This window comes from Somniosus microcephalus, chromosome 11 (assembly GCF_052327205.1).
Source record: "Somniosus microcephalus isolate GS21.2 chromosome 11, FLI_Smic_1.0, whole genome shotgun sequence".
Classification (NCBI taxonomy): Eukaryota; Metazoa; Chordata; class Chondrichthyes; order Squaliformes; family Somniosidae; genus Somniosus; species Somniosus microcephalus.
In genome coordinates, this window is record NC_140997.1 from 134963014 (window position 1) to 134988833 (window position 25820).

The 25820-nt window shown below is 44.4% G+C and overlaps 1 protein-coding gene across 1 annotated transcript in view; it reads left to right on the forward strand.

Moving 5' to 3' along the window:
* The window catches only part of dnah1 (dynein, axonemal, heavy chain 1), a 971783-nt gene that overhangs the window by 729394 nt on the left and 216569 nt on the right, over nt 1-25820 (forward strand). Inside the window, exons 72-75 of the mRNA XM_085999976.1 lie at nt 3649-3825; nt 8283-8453; nt 10739-10869; nt 14796-14940. Of these exons, the coding sequence (XP_085856102.1) occupies nt 3649-3825; nt 8283-8453; nt 10739-10869; nt 14796-14940 (624 nt within the window). The remainder of the gene's footprint in view (nt 1-3648; nt 3826-8282; nt 8454-10738; nt 10870-14795; nt 14941-25820) is intronic.

Consider the following 25820-nt stretch of genomic DNA (forward strand, 5'->3'; position numbering starts at 1 on the left):
GTCGGACTTCCAAATCTTTCAGGCAGGAAGAATGTCATGAATCTTATCATTCATGGAGAAATGACTCATGAAATTACACTGTGCGGCCAGCTGGTGGAGCCGTCCAAGGAGTATAAATACTTGGGTGTGGGCCCAGCTTGTTCAGGACGTTTTTGTAACCAGGAACTAGTGATGTAACTAGAAACTCATGGTTGTGAAACAGTTGATTAAAGCCTTGTTTTATACTCAAACCAAGTGCTGAGTAGTCTTTTCACATCATGCCCCGATGATTTTTCTCGCGAATTACTCGCAGCAGTGCCCTGGAGATCAATGTTCAATTCCTGGAGACTCCAGGACAATCCTGGAGGGTTGGCAACCCCAAGCATGAATTTGCTGAGCCACTGTATGGACCTCCAGTATTTGGTCACTTATCATTGATCAGTACTACTAATGAGGCCATATGGGTAGAACTTAAAAACAAAAAGGGGGCAAGCACGTTGCTGGGAGTGTACTATAGGCCCCCAAACAGTCAGGGGGAGATAGAGGAACAGATATGTAGGCAAATCTCAGAGAAGTGCGAAAATAATAGGGTAATAATAGTGGGGGATTTCAACTTCCCCAATATAAATTGGGATAGTCAGAGTGTGAAAGGCTTAGAGGGTGCAGAATTCTTAAAGTGCATCCAGGAGAGCTTTTTGAGCCAACATGTAGAAAGTCCTACAAGAGAGGGGGCGGTACTGGACCTAATTCTGGGGAATGTAGCTGGGCAAGTGGTGGAAGTGTCAGTAGGAGAGCATTTTGGCGACAGTGACCATAATTCGGTGAGATTTAAGGTGGTCATGGAAAAAGACAAAGACGGCCCGGAAATAAGGGTTCTAAATTGGGGGAAGGCCGATTTTAATACGATAAGGCAGGATCTGGCCAAAGTGGACTGGGAGCAGCTACTTATAGGAAAATCCACATCAAAACAGTGGGAGACTTTCAGAAGGGAAATAGAGAGAGTACAACGCCAACATGTTCCTGTAAAGGTCAAGGGTGGGACCAACAAGCAAAGGGAACCTTGGATGACAAGGGATATACAAAAATGCATTAGGAAAAAAAGGGGGGCTTTTGGCAGTTACAAAAGACTAAAGACGGAAGAAGCCCTAGAGGAGTATAAAAAGTGCAGGGGCATACTTAAAAAAGAAATTAGGAGGGCGAGGAGGGGCCATGAAATAACACTGGCGAGCTAAATAAAGGAAAATCCTAAGATGTTTTATAAGTATATTAAGGGCAAGAGGATAACCAGGGAAAGGGTAGAGCCCATTAGGGACCAAAGTGGCAATCTGTGTGTGGAGCCAGATGATGTAGGCGGGGTTTTAAATGAATTTTTTGCATCTGTGTTCACTATGGAGAAAGACGATGTAGACATAGAAATCGGGCAAGGGGACTGTGACATACTTGAACATATTAGCATCGAGAGGGAGGAGGTGCTGGCGGTTTTAGCAGGCCAAAAAGTGGATAAATCCCCAGGCCCGGACGAGATGTATCCCAGGCTGCTGTGGGAGGCAAAGGAGGAGATTGCAGGGGCTCTGACAAATTTTCAGAACCTCTCTGGCCACAGGGGCTGTACCAGAGGACTGGAGAACAGCTAACGTAGTACCATTATACAAGAAGGGTAGCAGGGATAAACCAGGGAATTACAGGCCAGTGAGCCTAACATCTGTGGTAGGGAAATTATTGGAAAAAATTCTGAGGGACAAAATTAGTCTCCACTTGGAGAGGCAAGGATTAATCGGGGATAGTCAGCATGGCTTTGTCAAGGGTAAATCATGTCTGACAAATCTGATTGAATTTTTCGAGGGGGTGACTAGGGGGGTGGATGAGGGAAATGCTGTGGATGTGGTTTACATGGACTTCAGTAAAGCTTTTGACAAAGTCCCGCATAGGAGACTGGTCAAGAAGGTAAGAGCCCATGGGATCCAGGGTGCCTTGGCGCATTGGATCCTAAACTGGCTGAGTGGCAGGAGGCAGAGGGTGATGGTCGAAGGTTGCTTTTGTGACTGGAAGCCTGTGTCCAGTGGGGTACCTCAGGGATCGGTGCTGGGTCCCTTGTTGTTTGTGATCTAAATAAATGATTTGGATGAGAATGTAAAAGGTATGATCAGTAAGTTCGCAGATGACACGAAAATTGGTGGGGTGGTAAATTGCGAGGAGGAAAGCCTCAGGCTACAGGACGATATAAACGAGTTGGTCAGATGGGCGGAAAAGTGGCAAATGGAATTTAACCCTGAAAAGTGCGAGGTGATGCATTTTGGACGGACAAATAAGGCAAGGGAATACACAATGAGTGGTAGGACCCTAGGAAGTACAGAGGGTCAGAGGGACCTTGGTGTACATGTACATAGATCCCTGAAGGCAGCGGAACAGGTAGATAAGGTGGTTAAAAAGGCATATGGGATACTTGCCTTCATTAGCTGAGGCATAGAATATAAGAGCAGGGAGGTTATGATGGAGCTGTACAAAACGCTGGTGAGGCCACAGCTGGAGTACTGTGTGCAGTTCTGGTCGCCTCACTATAGGAAGGATGTGATTGCTTTGGAGAGGGTGCAGAGAAGATTCACCAGGATGTTACCTGGGATGGAGCGCCTCAGCTATGAAGAAAGACTAAACAGGCTGGGGTTGTTTTCCTTGGAGCAAAGAAGACTGAGGGGGGACCTGATTGAGGTGTACAAAATGATGAGGGGCATAGATAGGGTAGATAAAGAGGAACTTTTCCCCTTAGTAGGGGGGTCAATAACAAGGGGGCATAGATTCAGGGTAAGGGGCAGGAGATTTAGAGGGGATTTGAGGAGGAACTTTTTCACCCAGAGGGTGGTTGAAATCTGGAACTCACTGCCTGAAAGGGTGGTAGAGGCAGGAACCCTCACAACATTCAAGAAGCATTTGGATGAGCACTTGAAATGCCATAGCATACAAGGCTAAGGACCAAATGCTGGAAAATGGGATTAGACTGGACAGGGATTGATGGACGGCGCAGACACGATGGGCCAAAAGGGCCTCTTTCTGTGCTGTATAACTCTATGACTCTAGTAGTATCTTCCACCTGGTAAAACTCCAGTCCAGCACAAGAACTATGATCCCACAGACAAGGAATCCAAATAGTTGGACTCATGGGGGTCGACAAATGTTTGTCCAGGGAGTACTGCAAATAAGGATAGTTTTCCGCCTTATAAACTGGGCAGGATTCTCACTACTGGCACTTCCTAGATCTTGTCCAAGACAGCCATGGCACTTGTCAGGAAACCAACCCTCCAACAGATTGACTACCTCCTCTGGACTGCTTCAGTGTCCAATACATACAAAACCAGTACAGGAGCTGACATCAAGACATATACTACCAGATATGAGCAAAATGGTACATTTTACTATTAAATACAAAATGGGCAAGTCCAAAAGCTGACACTGTGATGTTCACCAGCAGCGATGCGAATGAATTTTCATTGTTGCTCTGATTTCTTGATGCTCACCTTCAAACCCTCACGGTTTTAAAACATAAGAGTTATTACCAGTTAGTAAGAAGGAATGTACAGCCTGCTAGGAGGCTGTGAATCTGATATTAAACTTGAGGTCAAAGTACTTTCAGTTTTTATCAAAGTAGTCTAATGGTCTGCTGTCCTGACTTCACAGGTACTGAAGTATACAGCTGGGGAGATTAATTACGGAGGTCGTGTGACGGATGACTGGGACAGACGGTGTATAATGAACATTTTGGCGGACTTTTATAGTCCAGTTGTCCTAGAAGAAGGTCATCTATACTCAGAGTCTGGAATCTACAGGCAGATCAATACTGACAATGAGCTTGAAGCAAGTGCAGAATTTTTTTTAAGCTACTGTTTTTATTCAATGCTTTTATTATTTTTATTGTACATTTCTAAGCAGATTTGTAAAGTTAACATATTAATGATCCTTGTTTTAAATTGACATACCAAAACTAAAGGGGTAACTTTACAACTTTGCACACTCAGCGGAAGTCTTGCCTGCCATTGTGATTGGAAAATTGTGCACAGCGCATGCTCAAATTTCCCATTTGCTCTTTTGAAGGCTAGGTTCCACGCTGGGAGTGCAAAGTCAGAAAACTATCCCTTAAGTACCAGGTTGCCTCAGTTGGTAGCACTCTCGATTCTAAGTCTGTAGGTTCAAGTCCCACTCCAGGATATGGTGTGCATAATCTAGACTTCGAGGTGCAACCCTTTCTATGATAGGAATGTAGGAGTAGGAGTTTGTTATTCATCCTCGGGCCTGCTCCACCATTCAATTAGATCATGACTGATCTGTACCTCAACTCCATTACCTGCCTTAGCTCCATAATCCCTTGATAACCTTACCTAACAAAATGTAATCTTTGATTTTTTTAATGGAAGCCTTGTGTACCTGTTCAGGTAGATATTGAAGATCTTATGCCACTATTTGAAGAGCAAGGAGTTCTCCCAGTGTCCTGGACAACCAAATGCCGGTCATTCATCTCATTGCTTAGTCCTTGTTGTGTGCAAAATGGCTGCTGTATTTCCCTATCTTACAACAATCATTACACATCAATGTATCTGAAGTGTTTTGAGGTGTTTTAGAGAGACATGAAATGGCACTACATAAAAGCAAGTCTTTCTCATACAGGCCACTGATCAGTTCTTTAATCTGACAACAGCACTTTAATCCATGTGGCAGCCTTTTGGTGTTTCACAATAACAATCAACTTTTTTTCATGGGATTGGAGGTTGCCACTGTCAACAATCAGGTTAGAAAGTGAGACTGGAGCCTGTCAGAGACCTGATTGATTGGAAGATGAGGCTAAAAGTTGTTACAACCAATCAGATGTTACTTTCTCCCCCTATTGGTTACACACGAACTTGAGGCAGAAAATGTTTAAGATGATCTGATGGTTTCTGCGCGTCACAGTTACAGCTATGTATATTAGTGTTTGTCCCCAAAGAAGTTACATATAGCAAGTAAGCTGTTAAAGTGCAGCTTTTAAAACTTTTCATTTTCCTCTAAAGAACTTTTAGGGCTTATACAACTGTTATCTAATATGAAGGTTTGGAGCTGTCTTTTTTAGATAAAGAGAATATTTCTTGGTGTAAACTAGCTTTATTTGAGCATTTTTGCCATAGCACTTGCATAAATTGCCAAGAATTCGAAATAAAATTACACCTTTAACATAAAAAAGTTACAAGGCGCTTAAAGAATCTGCATAGATTACAAGCACTAAGTCAGGAAAGGGGAAATTAGAAGGGTTAACCAAAAGCCTAGTGAAGAGATGGGTTTTGAGCAGGTTTTTGAAGGAGGAGCGAGAAGTGATGAAGTGAAAAATTTCAGAGAGTAAGCCTTAGTGATCAAAGGCCTTTCCAGAATAAATTATTTTGGCTTGATAGGCATAATTACAGTAGGCTCCAAAATGCCAGAAAAAGACAAATTCAAAAGTTTGTATGCTAGAAAAATAAATCTCACAACCCCTTTCAGAAATTTACAAATCTATCACTGCTGTGAACTCTGTTTTTGTGTACTTTTTGTTTTTTACCTTTGCAACAAAAGTAATGGAATTTTGGCGATACCTGAAATTATGACAAATCAATGCCCTACTGCATGAAAGGAACACTTATTAGAGATAACTGTAGAAAAAAAATTGGCTCTGATAAAAATAGCAGAATTCAAGGTGGACATGGCACCGAGTTTTGATGGCTTGCACCATAAGCTGTTGAAATAAGCCTGGAAGGAGAAAGGGGTCAAAAACCAGGGGGCACAGATTTAAAGTAATTGGGGGAAGGTTTAGAGGGGATTTGAGGGGAAATTTCTTCACCCAGAGGGTTGTGGGGGTCTGGAACTCACTGCCTGAAAGGGTGGTAGAGGCAGGAACCCTAACCACATGTAAAAAGTACTTGGATGTGCACTTGGGATGCTCTAACCTGCAGGGCTACGGACCAAGAGCTGGGAAGTGGGATTAGACTGGATAGCTCTTTGTTGGCCGGCGTGGACACGATGGGCCGAAATGGCCTCCTTCCGTGCTGTCACTTTCTATGAAAGCAGAGGCCACTGCCACAAATTTTCAATTTCCTTAGCTTTGCAGGTTATGTTGGGGACTGGACGGTTATCAATGTAACACCTCTGTTTAAGAAGGGAGAGAAGGATAAACTGGGTGACTATAGACCAGTTAGTCGAAAGTTGTGGGAAAGCTTTTAGCGTCTATAATTCAAGATTAAATTAGTGAGCATTCAGAGGTACATGGGATAATCAAGTGCAACCAGCATTGATTTGTTAAAAGCAAGCCAGGTTTGACAAATTTAACCTTTTTTTAAATAAGTGATTGGATAGAGAAAGGGATTGCAATTGATGTAGTGTATAGGAATTTTCAAAAGGTATTTAATAAACTATATCACAGAAAGCTTGTTGCAAAAATTCAGTCATATAGTATAAGAGAAAAGGTAGCAGCATGGATAGAATTGCCCGATAGGTAGAACACAGGGTTGAGGTTAATGCGTGTTGCTTGAATTGGTGAAGGGTTGCAAGTGGTATACCCTGGGATCATTGTTCTTGATATATATAGATTTAGGCATAGGGAGCATGATATCAGATTTTGCAACACAAAATTAAGAGGTTTGGCAAACAGTGATAAGGACTGTAAAATAAACTTTAAGAAGGCATAAATAGGTCAGTGGAATGTGAAGACAGTTGGCAGATAAAATTTAATATGGAAAAGTGTCAAGCAATGCATTTTGGAAGGGCAAACAAGGAATGGTAGTATGCACTCAATGTAAAGATTCTGGAGGGTGTGGAGGAACAAAGACCCAGGTGAGTAAATACACAATTTCCTGAAAGTACGAATGCAGGTAAAAGAAGCCATGACAAAGGTAAACAGCAATTTGGGGGTTTATAAATAGAAGCATAGAATACAAGAGTAAAGAATAATGATAAATTTATACAAGGTAATAGGACACAGTTCTCTAGAGTACTGTGTGCAGTTTTGGGCACCTCATTATCCTCATTATGGAAAGGACATTAAAGTCATAGAGAGCACAGAGTGTAGAATCACCAGAATGATGCCAGGAATGAGAAACTATAGTTACGAGGGCATAATTGAGATAGTGGAACCCACTGGATCAGAGAAGGCTGAGGCGATCGAATAGAGGCTTTCAAAATTAGGAGTGGTTTTAATAGGTGACTAAAGAAAGGCTATTTCCTCTGTCGGGAGTCAGTGAAGAGGGTCGTCAATATAAAATGTCACTAAGAGAATGATGAGAGAGGTTGGGAGAAAAGTCTTTCCACAGAGTTCCCAAGATACTTACAGCTGAGGACGACCATTCGCCCCATCTTAATTCATCCATCCAGAATCCTACACTGCCCCCATTGCTGTGTCTAATTGTTTCTTAAATTATTGCAGAGGTTCTTGCCCCCACGACTCTGCCCAGAAGTTCATTCCAGTGTTGACCACACTGTGTGAAGGACATATCAGTCTTAAAGTTACTTTTTACTAGTTTGAACCTGTGTCCCCTTGTCCTTGTTACAGCATGGGATGCATTGCCATAGGGAGTGGTTGAGGCAGAGACCATTGTACCTTTTAAGGGAAAAGTAGATAAAGTAGAAGATGATACAGGGCTATTGGGAGAGAGCAGGGCAATGGATTTGTTTTGGATTGCACCTCATTACACCTTGGAACGTCCCAAAGCACTTCACAACCAATGGATTATTTTTTAGACTGTTGTTATGTAGGCAAATGTGGTAGCCAATTTGCACACAGCAATGTCCCACAAATAGCTACTGAGATGAATGACCAGGTAATCTGGTTTTTGCTGGTGTTGGTTGAGAGAGGAATGAAGTCCAGGACACTGGGAGAACTTCATGCTGTACTTCGAATGATGGAATAGTTTACATCTACCTGAACAGGAAGACCTTATCCAAAAGGGTGGGCTAAACTCACAACCTTCTTACTCTGAGGCAAGAGTGCCAACATTGAGCCAAGCTAGCACTCTTTATGTGGGCCTTCCTTTGTTTGAGGATTGCTATGTAAATGTAACTTGTCATTATAAAAATTATGTTTCCTGATTTTTTTACGTGCTTCAGTTTAATATCAGTCACCCATCTACAAGACAAACCAACAAATGATTGTAGATTAATTGTGATATTTTAGTTTGTAAAACTTTAACCATAGGTACCAGGAGTTGGTGCTGTGTGTGTATATGTGTGTGTTTACACAGACTTAGACTACATGCACAAAAAAGCATAAATGTGCAGTTGATGTTTCTTAACCTGCATCTGATTCAATTCTCCAACAGGGTTACCTGGAGTACATTAGGACTCTCCCAATTAATGACACCCCAGAAATATTTGGACTACATGATAATGCAAATATCACATTTGCCCAGAATGAAACTTTTGTGTTGTTAAACTGCCTCATCCTGCTTCAGCCTAAAACATCAGCCAGTGGGGGCAAAGGAGTAGAAGAGGTTTGTGTCAATTAACTGCTTGTTACTCATCACAGAGTGTTAGAATGAAACTCTTTACTTTTATATATCTGGTTGAATTGTGATGTGGAATGGAATATTTTTCACTTTTGTCACCCTATGTCAACATCAACCACTCCTCGGCCAACTATAGCACAGACTAGTGGGAAGTTAAAGCTGCCTATGCAATGTACCTTAGCTCTATCTTCAGTCAAGTGTTATCCACTGCACCAGTGAGTGTCCCCATTTCTCATACCAGTCATCATTGTGTCCTTTCTGAGTAAGTTTGCCAGTTTAGTGCTTAATTATGGACAATGCTGTGTTGTGTCTGAATTTAGATTGGCCTAAATTCAGTACACCTTGAGTGAGGCGAATTCCATTTCCAATGTGCAGAAATCTAAATTTGTATTTGGTCTGCGGGAAATGCTATTTGCACAGACACAACTTTGAATAAATGCAAAACTTTACTGCAGCTTTTACTTTGCCACATATGTCCTTCAACAAGCTTCATGTAGGGGGCCACGGAGGTCATTTTCTTTTGGCCCCCAATCAAAGCCACGGTGCCTTGTGCATGAGAAGAATCCATTCACTAAATTTAAAACTAGCAAAAAGCAGCTAACCTTCCCAAGACCAAGCTGGCAAGATGATCTGAAGAATTAATACATTCTCTGGACATCACCCCACAAACCTTGTAAACTGACATTTTTATTCAGTGAATTAAATGGCTTACATGTTGTGGACAGAATGTGTTCCATGGCCCCAGTGGTTGCTTACTGGGTAAATGCACTGCCTGATGTGGTACTGAGCCATACAGACCAGAAAGGTCCCAGGTTTGAACATTGATCTGTGGTGAGTTAACTGATCTCAGCTGCCCAGCAGTTTAGCCAATACAATTGGCCTCAAGGCCACAATAGTTGGCCTCTGGGCGACAATTGGCCTTCGTGCCCCTAAGCTAGACAGTAGAAAGAAAAACAGCCAGGACTCCTGCTCCTGATCACCATTCAGTGACTTCTGCTGGAAAGCCCACACATGTGGACATTGGATAAGAATAGGATTGGGCTTGCTGCAATGCTCCTAGTGGTTGAATAGCCTATCAACACTAACTATCTAAGCTCATAAATGAGAATATACCTCTAGGGTGAGGTACTGGGGAACCACTAGTCCCCATGGAATTGTACCCCAGCAAAGGTTAGCGCCTTTGGGGGTAAAAGACATGTTTCAGACAGAGAACTGCTGTCAACACTGATCTTTTTCACTCGTGGACCTATAGCTTGACGTGACCACCGCCCCCCCCCCCCCCACCCCGCCCCATAGAAGCTTAAGCAGTCCCCCTAAAACTAGAAATATAGTTGTCCCATATTTGCCTTGTATTTTAACTTCAAGGAAGGGATTTTCATTGGAATGGCAGGGTTGCCCACCCACCAAATGTACCCAGGATCTATGCTACCATTACTCAGTCATCAGAGCCATTTTAAATTTCTTGCTCCTGATATTCAGGAGCTTTTTGTGGCTGAAATGAGGAATTAACTCTGGCAGGTAAAAGGAAAAAGCAACAGGGCCCAGCAGGCAAGTAGAAGCAGTGTAGTGTGTTTACAAAAAAATATATATACAAAAATTTCCCAATTGTCCTGAATGCATACAGCTGGAATATTCCCAGGGTAAGTGCACACCTCCGGCTATTTCAAAAGGGAAAAGTTATCTTAAAAATCTTTATTTTTTCTACTCTTATTACTACACCAGTTTCTAAAGTGATACAGTTACTTTGATCTGCCCCGTTACCATCTCCTAGGGATTGCCAACTCTGGTTGGACACATTCCTGGAGGTTTCGTCACATGACCCCCCCCCACTCCAACATCCCTGCCCCCACACTCCTGCTATTGGTCTCCCGACACGTCCATCCACACAGGATTCTCACACAAATTGGAAAGCGAACACACTCTTTGTTACCCAGTTGGGTGATTCTTGACTCAAACAGCCTTTTTTTCCCCCCATCTCCTATACTGTTACAGCTATAACTAATAAACACAATTTTTTTATACCCCTTATGATTTTTCTCCCGAGTTGCTTGCAGCAGTGTCCTGAAGATTAATCTTTAATTCCTGGAGACTTTATAACAATCCTGGAGGGTTGGTAACCCTACCATCAACCCAGACGGGTGGTTAGCTAGGAATAGCCTCGTGGTGCTTAGCTGGAACTGGAGCGCACAGAGGCCAAGAAAATTATACAGCACTGAAATCACTCAGTAAGTTTGATTTAAAATGCAACCGATGTTCATTTTGTTTTTTAGATGGTAGAGGAGATATGTGGGAATATCCTGGATAAAGTTCCTAATCTAATCGACATTAAGGCAGTGATGGAGAAGTATCCAGTTATGTACGAGGAATCCATGAACACTGTCCTGATACAGGAAGTGATTAGGTACAGAACCATTCTGCCATCTGCTGGTTACAAACACAGCAGCACCAGCAAGCTCACACTAAAGTGAATATTCCCCTCCCAGCCCTCAAGTAGCGGGACCTTGGAACAGCAGGCTTAGCATTCACCAAAACTACACTGGCTCGATCAAATCATCAGGCCCATTACATATTGCTGTCAGAGTTCCCAGCCTGGATTGGGCACATATTCCTGGAGGTTTCGTCACATGACCTCCCAACTCCAACATCCCTGCCCCCTCAAGCTCTGAAAGTTGTGGGTTCAAGACCCTCTCCAGGGACTTCAGCACAAAAATACAGACTGACACTCCATTGCAATACTGAGGGAGTGCTGCACTGTCAGAGGTGCCATCTTTCAGATGAGATGTTAAACGAGCCCCATCTGCCCTCTCAGATGGATGTAAAAGATGGCAGATGGGGCACTATTTTTAAGAAGAGCAGGGGAGTTCTTCCCGGTGTCCCGGCCAATATTTATACCTCAACTAAAATATTTTATCTGGTCATTACCACATTGCTGTTTGTGGGAGCTTGCTGTGCACAAATTGACCACCAAATTTCCTACATTACAACAGTGACTACACTTCAAAAGTCCTTCATTGGCTGTAAAGCACTTTGTAATATCCTGAGATTGTGACAGGCGCTATAGAAATGCAAGTTTTTTTCTGTTGTTTATAGGAGTGACACAAAAAGGAGCAGGTCAGCTCAATTTACTGATGGAAATTTAGACTTTATTTGCACAAAATGCACCAAAGGAAAGTTCCACTCTTTGACCTCGTAGGGCACCCTCCTCTGCAAAGAAATGTGCTAGCTGATTGGCTAGAGGTGGATGATGGAATGAATGTGGTCTCAAACATACAGAGGCAGGTGACAAAAAAGTTAATAGCCTCAGGAAATCTGCCAAAGTAAGGCTAGCCAGCACTGCACTATACCAAGTAGATGGGAAAAGCATATAGGGTACCACAAGTCTCTTCTCACCCAGCTACACCCTAACTGAAGCTCGCAGGAAAAGCCCTCAGAAACAGCTCTGAGCTTCACATGCAGGCCTATGCTGCAGCAGGGCATACTTCATCACAGTCATATAAAACTTAACTGTTGTTCTATGACCATTTCAAAACACATCCCCACAAAAGAAACTTATAGCATAGCTATCCTGCATGGTGCATGTTCACTCATTGACACAAACTGCAGTGCAGGGTGGCAGAGAGTTGTCACTTATTCATGTACTCCTAGAAACCTCCAGCATCTCAGCTATGTTTCTTTGCTGGACAAAGCGGTGCATAGCAGGAGGGTGCAGACACCCAGAGATCTCTCTCAGTTTGGATCTATCATTCTGTATGAACATGTCATGTTTGACATGGTCACACTGGAAAACTGGAGAGATTGGGCATGGGTGAAGCTGGAGGTCTCTCTGAAGAGCTAAGCTGATACCATCCTTTTCTTGTTATTCTTCCAAACACTCACTCGCTTACTGCAGCAAACCTTCATGATGCACACTATTAGCTACGTAAGCTCTGGCTGAGGGAATGCTTTTCAGGCACCATTCTCCTGCTTCTATAGATGGCCCTAAAGAAAAAGCTGCAAGCCCAAGTGGCAGCCAGGAAGCCAATGCCTCACAACACTCAACATCACTCACTCAACCCTAGCAAGCACCAGCATAGGTACATCCACTCCAGGAGGTTCAGGTGATCAGTTTGAGCTGGGTGCACTGATAGGAGCAAAAAGCCTGCATGAGCAAGAGCAGGTGGTGGAGGCAGAGGAATCAGCTGTCTGGAAGGCCTGGGATCTGGACCTCATGGGGCCTGTGTAAGCACAAACATTTTCTGCAGTCATTAGAGAGTGTGCCATGTACCCTGTAAAGACTGATGGCTAATGCAGAGAAGTTCACAAGTTGCATCCATACAGTTGTGCACAAAGGAAGCACTACAGTTCAGTATGGATCATGTGACAACTCTAGGGCCATCTTCAGCAGAACCCCCAGTGACCAAGCTCCCAAACCAAGTCCAAATATCTCTTGTGAACACTGAGACTGCAGCTATAGGGACCCTTGGCTTCAGTCTCTGACTGGGGCTCAGAAGGAGAGAACCATTATGTAGGGCTTCACTGCTCTTATTGCTGCTCAGATGTTTGCTTCCACACAGATCACTGTGCTTGCTGAGTGAAAAACCAGCAGCAGTGACAGATGAAGCTGGTGCCTCTCAGGGTGATGTAACATCAAGTCCCTCTAGCCACAAATGATAGCAGATGCACTAGTAAGTAAGTAGCCGCTGTTGCAGTGGATATAGCAGAAACTGCAGGGTCAACTCATGACCCAGCACAAGGAAGAATAAGGCCACACCCATCCCAAGAGACTCCCACTGAAACACCACAGCCAGCCACCTCGTTTACTCCTGCCATTGAGGGAGCACCAAGAAGGATCATTAGGTTAGGTTCTAGAGTACACAGATTGCCCACTGTCACCCAGGCAAAGTACCAGGATAAAAAATAGTAGCCACATACACTAATTATTTTTAGAGAATTAAATTTTATTGCAATTTATTTCAACAATGGCCAAAGAATTCCTTGTAGAGTAAGAATTAGCAGACGAAAGGAATGGGATCCATGGTATTGAGTCAGTGACCAGGCATGATGTATTTGGCTCCTGCGTGATGCAGATGTGCAAAGGACTCAAAAGATAAATAATTTTTGGCAGTTAACAAAGCGTGCATTGGGCAGATGGGTCACTTAGGTGTAGGTCTCATCTTTTAGAATTTGCTGTATGGCTGTAGCTGCCGGTAAAGCTGGTTCAGCAGAAATATCTTCTGGCTCCTCGACTTCCTCTTGCTTGGCTCTCGGCTGCGGGTAATTGTCTTCCCCCTCCACCTCCTTTGTATTTATGCCTCTTTGGGTGGATGTTGTAGGACACTATGATGATCTTGGAGATTTTGGTGGGACTGATCTGTCCAGGCATCTTAAGCACTGATTCAAGATGCCTATAGTGTGTTTGATTACGATCCATATGTTTGATTATAGGCCTTATTGTATCTGTGTTTGCTGTTGTTCATAGCTGTCACAGATCCCTTTGCTCCTCCACAGTCAAGCGTAGGTCCCTTGCAGTCAGAATCAGGGGAATTTATAATGGGGAACAAAGAAATGGCAGACCAATTAAATACATATTTTGGTTCTGTCTTCACAAAGGAGGACACAAATAACCTCCCAGAGATGTCGGGGAACATAGGGTCTGATGAAAGGGAGGAACTGAAAGAAATCAGTATTTGTAGGGAAATGGTGTTAGTGTAGGAATGTCTAGTTCCTATCCAAAGACTGAGGTCCACTCAGGCGCTTAAACAAAACGAAGTTTAAAGGAAACTAACAGGTTTAAACAAGTAACTGCAGTAGAACATCGAGTGTAGGTCTATTCAGTTCAGAGGCTCCATGAGGACTGCTGGCTGGTCCCGTGGTTGACGTCATGACGTCATCACGTTCTTCCCGCCAGTGGGGGATCACGTGATGTACGGCGTGACATCATCGCGTTTACCCGCGCTGTTAAAGTGATCACGCTCTATACAAGTAAACAGTATACATAAAGATACAGACTCAGGCTGTAGCTAACATGTTGTTAAAGGGAATTATATACAAACGGTCTGAGTCCTTTAGTGGCTCCGCCACAAACCTCTCTTTACCTTTCAAATGCTGACCGAGCTGCTCTACAATTCCACAGAAGTACAAGTCTTCAGTGGTGTTAGATTCAAAGACTGCTGCTTATTTCATATGTTTCCTCGTCTGATGCTGTTCAATAGACCAGTTCATTTAGTAGATCCAGCAGCCTAACAACTTTCAGCTTGGCTTATGCTGGATTAGTAGCTCACAGAAGTATCCAGGAATGACTTATTTTCCAACTGTTTGCAATAACATTGTCCATTTGTTGTTGTGTAGGTACAATCGACTGTTGGAGACTATTGTGCAAAGTCTTAATGGCCTTCTGAAAGCACTGAAGGGTCTAGTTGTTATGTCCTTGCAGCTGGAGTTGATGGCAGAAAGTCTGTACAACAATAGTGTCCCAGAGCACTGGAATTCCAAGGTAATAGCTACGCCATTTCATTATTATAGGAATAAATGAACTGGGTTGACGTTAAAGCATGGTATAGGGAACAAGAGTTCTTCCTCACTCATTCAACAGTTACAAATCAAATATTCCTATCATCCCATGGAGAAACAACGTTCTGGGGAGATGGTCCCCTAAAAGAAATCTGTCTCCTGTGTGATCAGGTGATCTTTGCCTTCTCTGTGATAAAGCAGACATGGGCCTGGAGTAACCACATGATTTCCACCCAGATACCAACGTAATCTGTGCGGAATTGAATGAAATAGCGTTAACTTTCGCGGAATTTTAAATGCCCAAAGCAGTTCCCGCCCACAAATCTAGCCATGCTCCCAGGTCAGAATAGTGGGTTTCTGCCGATTACGCCCATTCGGGTATGTTCACATTATGCACAGAAGCACAGGCACCCATGGTCACATGAATCTAGTGTTATTCACCTGACTTGCAGTGACCAGCAGTCAATTGAAGCCTGACCTTGTTGTGTTTCTTCTGCTGTTGCTGCAACGACTTTAAATTCCTTTAAATTAGTCTAAATGCAGTCATTACAGCAGAGCGGCTTTGAGTGTCTGCTGGTTGCAGGTCTTATGTACCAAGGGAAGATCAAAGCAGTCAATTTAAGCCAATTAAAAAGTAAGACCAAGAGCATTAAATCAGTCAGTTGAAGAATGGCTCATTTCCTGGCAATCCCACTCCTCTTTGTGATGCTGGGGAATGCCCTGTGCTAGTTACAAATCGATGCTCGATTGTGCTGATTCATGGGAGATTTTACATTTGGGTTTATGCTAATGAGTTAGCACGGAAACTTCAGTCTACCTTCACCTCGGCAAAACAGGCACAGTGTGCAGCACATTCTGGCCGCATTTTGCCGATTGCACCCCTAGCGGAAACTCCATGCCCTTGTCTGGGACTCATACTTAATTTTTTTTTCTCACTGGCAACAGCCGATGTCTGTCCTGGCCACATCAGAAAAAGTTTTCATATCACTGTTTATCAATTATTTGTCTTATGTTAAACTGTTCAGTTTTCCTCCTCACAGTCTCAATCGCAAAATGTACACAGGTTAATTCAAAGATTGTGTCAGATAATTTGTACTACAAAACAGTTCAACAGAATCAGGGTTCAGAGGTAATTGCAATCAAAGAAATACGATAACACTGAGGGATTCCACAGCACACACTGCAGACGAGCATAACACTAGGGTCTAGAAATTGGGCCACGACCATTTGCACACAGGAAGATTACTTTGCGCCCCCCACACCTGAATGGTGCGGTCTGAGGAGCTCCAGATATTGGGTCACGGGGCCCATTTCAATTGAGCCGTTGAAACGTCAAAAGCCCGCCGATGAAGAGGACTCTAAGTTTGGGCCATTGCTAGAGTCACAGCAGCCCTCAGGTAAAGTGTTGCCAGGGTTAGGGGACAGGGTTGGGGATCTGGATGAGGGCCTGCGCTGGGGACTGGACTGGAATCCTTGGTTGGGGATCGGGATGGAGGTCTGGGAGCGGGACTGGAGCCGGCCCTGGGTCGGGGATCAGGACCTGATTCAGGGGTGGGAGCCAGGATCAGGGATCAGGATGGGGGCTTCAATGACCAATCCCTAATGATTGGACTTGGCCCAGTGGATAATGCATCAACGTAGAGTGAGATGTCCTGACCCCATGGGATACATGCAAGCTTTGGCTGTGAACTGTTCAAAATATTTTGTACATACCAATAATGTGAAGCTGAACCAATAAGGCTGATATATCAATAAATGGGAACACCATGCCTACACCAACGAGGAACACCATACCCACAATAATGAAAAATGAGAGTCGTCAGGGACACTGTACCTACTGCATTTTGAGAACATCGGCCTAGAAATTCGGTGGCGCCCCATTTGGGGCGCCAGTCTCACCAGGGCGCCGGAAGTACTGCCCCGGAAGGAGTCACGAGCGCCCGCCGGAAATTCAGTTTGAGCGCCCCAAATGGAAGCGCGGCGTTACTCGAGGTGCCCCGCGTCCGTCTTGGGGCACTGCAACTGAAAATCGCAGCGCAACGTGCGGCAGCACCACACGCTGCGGCACGGCGCGCTGCGGTACTGCAGGCCTTCCTCCCCTTCTTAAAGGGGAGGGGCCTGCTGCAGCGCGATCTGAGATCACGAGTGCCGGCAAAAGAGCCCGGCACCGAGGAGAAGTGCCGGGCTCTTGGGAGACAGCCGGCACAACGTGGGGGTGGGGGCTCAGGAGCCCGGGGACGGCGGCGCGAAGAGGTGCTGACAGACGGCCAGCAAAAAAAAAGGCCACCCCGCACCTCAGCCGCCGCAAATTGCGACCGGCGTTACAGCGGGGGGCGCTACCAAAATTTGCGATCGGAGCGGTAGTGGGGCGCTGCGCACACCGCTGACGTCATCAGTGGCGGGGCAGCGCTACCGGCTAACGCCGTCATTAGCGCCCCGCTAAATGTCGCGGGAGGCGTGGCCAGTGGCGCTAAACCCACTAAGTGCCCTCTTTGGGCGCTAATTGGTGGCGCAGCCCACCGAATTTCTAGGCCAATGTCTAAAGCGGTTAGGAACACTTTAACTGGACCAGTTAGGAACACCATACCTGGAACAGTTGGGAACATCATACCTGGAACAGTTGGGAACACCATACCTGCAACAGTTTGGAACACCATACCTGGAACAGTTAGGAACACCATACCTGGAACAGTTGGGAACAACATACCTAGAACACTTGGGAACACCATACCTAGAACAGTTGGAAACACCATACCTGGAACAGTTACGAATACCATACCTGGAACAGTAAGGAATTCCATACCTGGAACATTTCGGAACACCATGCCTGGAACAGTTAGGAACACCCTACGTGGAACAGTTAGGAACAACATAACTGGAGCATTTAGAAACACCATACCTGGAACAGTTAGGAACACCATACAAGGAACAGTTAGGAACACCATACCTAGAACAGTTAGGAACACCATACCTGAAACAGTTGTGAACACCATACCTGGGACAGTTGGGAACACCATACCTGGAACAGTTAGTAATCCCATACCTAGATCAGTTAGGAACACCATACATAGAACAGTTAGGAACACCATACCTAGAACAGTTGGGAACACCATCCCTAGAACAGTTAGGAACACCATACCTGGAACAGTTGGGAACAACATACCTGAAACAGTTAGAAGCACAATATCTGGATCAGTTAGGAACACCATACCTGGAACAGTTAGGAACACCATACCTGGAACAGTTAGGAACACCATACCTGGAACAGTTGGGAACAACATACCTGAAACAGTTAGGAGCACAATATCTGGATCAGTTCGGAACACCATACATAGAACAGTTAGGAACACCATACCTAGAACAGTTGGGAACACCATCCCTAGAACAGTTAGGAACACCATACCTGGAACAGTTGGGAACAACATACCTGAAACAGTTAGAAGCACAATATCTGGATCAGTTAGGAACACCATACCTGGAACAGTTAGGAACACCATACCTGGAACAGTTAGGAACACCATACCTGGAACAGTTGGGAACAACATACCTGAAACAGTTAGGAGCACAATATCTGGATCAGTTAGGAACACCATACCTGGAACAGTTAGGAACACCATACCTGGAACAGTTAGGAACACCATACCTGGAACAGTTGGGAACAACATACCTGAAACAGTTAGGAGCACAATATCTGGATCAGTTAGGAACACCATACCTGTAACAGTTAGGAACGCAATACCAAGAACAATTCGTAACACCATACCTGGAACAGCGAACACCATACCTGGAACAGTTAGGGACACCATACCTGGAACAGTTAGGAACACAATACCTGGAACAGTTGGGAACACCATACCTGGAACAGTTGGGAACACCATACCTGGAACGATTAGCAACACCATGCCTGGAACAGTTAGGAACACCATACCTGGAGCAGTTAGGAACACTATACTTGGAGCAGTTAGGAACACCATAATGGAACAGATAGAAACACCTTACCTGGAACAGTTGGGAACACCATAACTGAAACAGTTAGGAGCACCATACCTGGAACAGTTGGGAACACCATACATGAAACAGTAAGGAACACCAAATCTGGAACAGTTGGGAACACCATACCTGGAACAGTTGGGAGCATCATACCTGGAACAGTTAGGACCCCATACCTAGAACAGTTAGGAACACCATACATAGAACATTTAGCAACACCACATTTGGAACAGTTAGGAACTCCATACCTGGAACAGTTGGGAACACCATACCTGGAACAGTTACAAACAACATACCTGGAACAGGTGGGAACACCATACCTGGAACAGTTAGGAACACCATACCGGGTACAGGTAGGAATACCATACCTGGAACAGTTGGGAACACCATACCTGGAAAAGTTAGGACCCCGTACCTAGAACAGTTAGGAACACCATATATAGAACAGTTAGCAACACCATACCTGGAACAATTAGGAACTCCATACCTGGAACAGTTAGGAACACCATACCTGGAACAGTTACGAACACCAATCCTAGAACAGTTGGGAGCACCATACCTGGAACAGTTAGGAACACCATACCAGGAACAGTTAGGAACACCATACCTGGAACAGTTAGGTACACCATATCTGGAACAGTTATGAAAACCATACCTGGAACAGTTAGGAACAACATACATGGAACAGTTAGGTACTACATATCCGGAACAGTGAGGAACACCAGACCTGGAACAGTTAGGAACACCATACCTGGTACATTTAGCAAAACCATACCTGGAACAGTTAGAAACACCATACCTGCACCAGTTAGGAACAGCATACATAGAACAGTTAGGAACACCATACCTGGAACAGTTCGGAACTCCATACCTGGAACAGTTGGGAACACCATACCTGGAACAGTTACGAACACCATTCCTAGAACAGTTGGGAACACCATAATTGGATCAGTTAGGAACACCATATCTGGAACAGTAAGGAACACCATACCTGGAACAGTTAGGTACACCATATCTGGAACAGTTAGGAAAACCATACCTGGAACAGTTAGGAACACCATACATGGAACAGTTAGGTACTCCATATCCGGAATAGTTAGGAACACCATACCTGGAACAGTTAGGAACACCATACCTAGAACAGTTAGGAACACCATACCTGGAATGGTTGGGAACACCATACCTGGAACTGTTAGGAACACCATACCTGGAGCAGTTAGAAACACCATACCTGGAACAGTTAAGAACACCATACCTAGAACAGTTAGAAACACCATACCTGGAACAGTTAGGAACACCATACCTAGAACAGTTAGCAACACCATACCTGAAACAGTTGGGAACACCATACTTGGAACAGTTAGAAACACCATACCTGGAACAGTTAGGAACACCATACCTAGAACAGTTAGCAACACCATACCTGAAACAGTTGGGAACACCATACCTGGAACAGTTAGGAATTCCGTACCTGTAACAGTTAGAAACATCATCCCTGAAAAAGTTGTAAACGCCATACCTGGAACAGTTAGGAACAGCACACATAGAACCGTTTGGAACACCATACATTGAACAGATACGAACACCATACCTGGAGCAGTTGGGAACAACATACCTAGAACAATTAGGAACACCCTATCTAGAACAGTTAGGAACGCTATACCTGGGACAGTTGGGAACACCATACCTGGTACAGTTAGGAACACCATACCTGGAGTAGTTAGGAACACCATACCTGGAAAAGATAGCAACCCCATACCTGGAACAGTTCGGAACACCATAACTGGAACAGTTATGTACACCATATCTGGAACAGGTATGAAACCCATACCTGGAACAGATAGGAACAACATACATGGAACAGTTAGGTACTACATATCCGGAACAGTTAGTAACACCATACCGGGAACAGTTAGGAACACCATACCTGGAACATTTAGCAACACCATGCCTGGAGCAGTTACAAACAACATACCTGCACCAGTTAGGAACACCATACATAGAACAGTTGGGAACACCATACCTGGAACAGTTGGGCACACCATACCTGGAACTGTTAGGCACACCATACCTGGAGCAGTTAAAAACCCCATACCTGGAACAGTTAGGACCACCATACCTAGAACAGTTAGGAACACCATACCTGGAACAGTTGGGAGCACCATACATAGAACAGTTAGGAACACCTTACCTGGAACAGTTAGGAACACCATACCTGGGACAGTTAGGAACACCATACCTGGATTACTTAGGAACACCACACCTGGAACAGATAGCAACACCATACCTGCAACAGTTGGGAACACCATACCTGGAACAGTTGCAAACACCATTCCTAGAACACGTAGGACCCAATACCTAGAACAGCTGGGAACACAATACAAAAAAGTTACCAACACCATACCTGGAACAGTTAGGAACTCCACACCTGGAACAGTTGGGAACACCATACCTGGAACAGTTATGAACACCATTCCTAGAACAGTTGGGAACACCATACCTGGAACTGTTAGGAACACCATCCCTGGAGCAGTTAAAAACCCCATACCTGGAACAGTTAGTCCCACCATGCCTAGAACAGTTAGGAACACCATACCTGGAACAGTTGGGAGCACCATACATAGAACAGTTAGGAACACCTTACCTGGAACAGTTAGGAACACCATACCTGGGACAGTTGGGAACACCATACCTGGAACAGTTAGGAACGCCATACATAGAACAGTTAGGAACACCATACCTGGAGCAGTTAGGAACACCATACCTGGAACAGTTGGGATCACCAAACCTGGAACAGTTACGAACACCATATCTGGGACAGTTAGGAACACCATAACTGGAGCAGTTGGGAACACGATACATAGAACAATTAGGAACACCATACCTGGGACACTTGGGAACACCATACCTGAAGTAGTTGGGAACACCAAACCAAGAACAGTTAGGAACACCAAACCTGGAAAAGTTGGGAACACCATACCTGAAACTGTTACGAACACCATATCTAGAACAGTTGGGAACACCATACCTGAAACAGTTAGGAACACCATATCTGGAACAGTTAGGAACAGCATACCTGGAACAGTTAGGAACACCATAACTGAAACAGTTAGGAACGCCATATCTGGAACAGTTAGGAACTTCTCACCTGGAACAGTTAGGAACACCATACCTGGAGCAGTTAGAAACACCATACCTGGAAAAGATAGGAACACCATACCTGGAACAGTTAGGAACACCATACCTAGAACAGTTAGCAACACCATACCTGGAACAGTTGGGAACACCATACATTGAACATTTAGGAACACCATACCTGGAACAGTCAGGAGCAGCATACCTGGAACAGTTAGGACCCCATACCTAGAACAGTTTGGAACACAATACATAGAACATTTAGCAACACCATACCTGGAACAGTTAGGAACTCCATACCTGGAACAGTTGGGAAAACCATACCTGGAACAGTTACAAACACCATTCCTAGAACACTTGGGAATACCATACCTGGAACAGTTAGGAACACCACACCTGGAACAGTTAGGAACACCATACCTGGAATAGTTAGGAACACCATCCCTAGAATGGTTAGGAACACCATTCCTGGACCAGATGGGAAAACCACACCTGGAACAGTTGGAAACACCATACCTGGAACAGTTAGGACCCCATACCTAGAACAGCTGGGAACACCATACATAGAACAGTTAGCAACACCATACCTGGAACAGTTAGGAACTCCATACCTGGAACATTTGGGAACACCATACCTGGAACAGTTACGAACACCATTCCTAGAACAGTTGGGAACACCATACCTGGAACAGTTAGGAACACCTTATGTGGAACGGTTAGGAACACCATACCTGGAACAGTTAGGAAAACCATACCTGGAACAGTTAGGAAAAGCATACCTGGAACAGTTAGGAACACCATACCTAGAACAGTTAGGAACACCATACCTGGAATGGTTGGGAACACCATACTTGGAACAGTTATGAACACCATACCTAGAACAGTTAGGAACACCATACCTGGAATGGTTGGGAACACCATACTTGGAACAGTTATGAACACCATACCTGGAACAGTTAGGAATTCCGTACCTGTAACATTTAGAAACACCATACCTGAAAGAGTTGAGAACACCATATCTGGAACAGTTAGGAACAGCACACATAGAACAGTTTGGAACACCATACCTTGAACAGATAGGGACAACACACCTGGACCGGTTGGGAACACCATACCTGAAATAGTTAAGAACACCATAGCTAGAACAGTTAGAAGCACCATACCTGGAGCAGTTGGGAACAACATACCTAGAACAATTAGGAACACCCTACCTAGAACAGTTAGGAACACCATACCTGGAATAGTTAGGAACATCATACTGGGAACACTTATGAATACCATACCTGGAACAGTTGGGAACACCATACCTGGAACAGTTAGGACCCCATACCTAGAACAGCTGGGAACACCATACATAGAACAGTTAGCAACACCATACCTGGAACAGTTAGGAACTCCATACCTGGAACAGTTGGGAACACCATACCTGCAACAGTTATGAACACCATTCCTAGAACAGTTGGGAACACCATACCTGGAAAAGTTAGGAACAGCATACCTGGAAGAGTTAGCAACACCATACCTGGAACAGTTAGGTACACCATATCTGGAAAAGTTAGGAAACCATACCTGGAACAGTTAGGAACGCCATACCTGGAACAGTTAGGTACTCCATATCTGGAACAGTTAGGACCCCATACCTAGCACAGTTAGGAACACATTACATAGAACATTTAGCAACAACATACTTGGAACAGTTAGGAACTCCATACCTGGAACAGTTAGGTACGCCATATCTCGAACAGTTAGGAAAACCATACCTGGAACAGTTAGGAACAACATACCTGGAACAGTTAGGATGCCATCCCTAGAACAGTTAGGAACACAATACATAGAACATTTAGCAACACCATACTTGGAACAGTTAGGAACTCCATACCTGGAACAGTTGGGAACACCATACCTGGAACAGCTACAAACACCAATCCTAGAACACGTGGGAACACTATACCTGGAACAATTAGGAACACCATACCTGTAACAGTTAGGAACACCAAACCTAGAACAGTTAGGAACACCATACCTGGAACAGTTGGGAACACCATACCTGGAACAGTTAGGACCCCATACCTAGAACAGTTTGGAACACAATACATAGAACATTTAGCTAAACCATACTTGGAACAGTTAGGAATTCCATACCTGGAACAGTTGGGAACACCATACCTGGAACAGTTACAAACACCATTCCTAGAACACTTGGGAATACCATACCTGGAACAGTTAGGAACACCACACCTGGAACAGTTAGGAACACCATACCTGGAATAGTTAGGAACACCATCCCTAGAACAGTTAGGAACACCATACCTGGACCAGATGGGAAAACCATACCTGGAACAGTTAGGAACACCATACCGGAAACAGTTAGGAATACCATACATGGAACAGTTGGGAACACCATACCTGGAACAGTTAGGACCCCATACCTAGAACAGTTAGCAACACCATACCTGGAACAGTTAGGAACTCCATTCCTAGAACAGTTGGGAACACCATACCTGGAACCGTTACAAACACCACTCCTAGAACACTTGGGAATACCATACCTGGAACAGTTAGGAACACCACACCTGGAACAGTTAGGAACACCAATCCTGGAATAGTTAGGAACACCATCCCTCGAACAGTTAGGAACACCATTCCTGGACCAGATGGGAAAAACACACCTGGAACAGTTGGAAACACCATACCTGGAACAGTTAGGACCCCATACCTAGAACAGCCGGGAACACCATACATAGAACAGTTAGCAACACCATACCTGGAACAGTTAGGTACCCCATACCTGAAACATTTGGGAACACCATACCTGGAACAGTTACGAACACCATTCCTACAACAGTTGCGAACACCATACCTGGAACAGTTAGGAACACCATATCTGGAACAGTTAGGAACACCATAACTGGAACAGTTAGGTACACCATATCTGGAACAGTTAGGAAAACCATACCTGGAACAGTTAGGAAAAGCATACCTGGAACAGTTAGGAACACCATACCTAGAACAGTTAGGAACACCATACCTGGAATGGTTGGGAACACCATACCTGGAACTGTTAGGAACACCATACCTGGAGCAGTTAGAAACACCATACATGGAATAGTTAGGAACACCATACCTAGAACAGTTAAGAACACCACACCTGGAACAGTTGGGAACACCATACCTGAAACAGTTGGGAACACCATACTTGGAACAGTTACGAACACCATACCTGGAACAGTTCGGAATTCCGTACCTGTAACAGTTAGAAACACCATACCTGAAAGAGTTGGGAACACCATATCTGGAACAGTTAGGAACAGCACACATAGAACAGTTTGGAACACCATACCTTGAACAGATAGGAACAATATACCTGGACCAGTTAGGAATACCATACATGGAACAGTTGGGAGCACCATACCTGGAACAGTTAGGACCCCATACCTAGAACAGCTGGGAACACCATACATAGAACAGTTAGCAACACCATACCTGGAACAGTTAGGAACTCCATACCTGGAACATTTGGGAACACCATACCTGGAACAGTTACGAACACCATTCCTAGAACAGTTGGGAACACCATACCTGGAACAGTTAGGAACACCATATCTGGAACAGTTAGGAACACCATACCTGGAACAGTTAGGTACACCATATCAGGAACAGTTAGGAAAACCATACCTGGAACAGTTAGGAAAAGCATACCTGGAACAGTTATGAACACCATACCTGGAACAGTTAGGA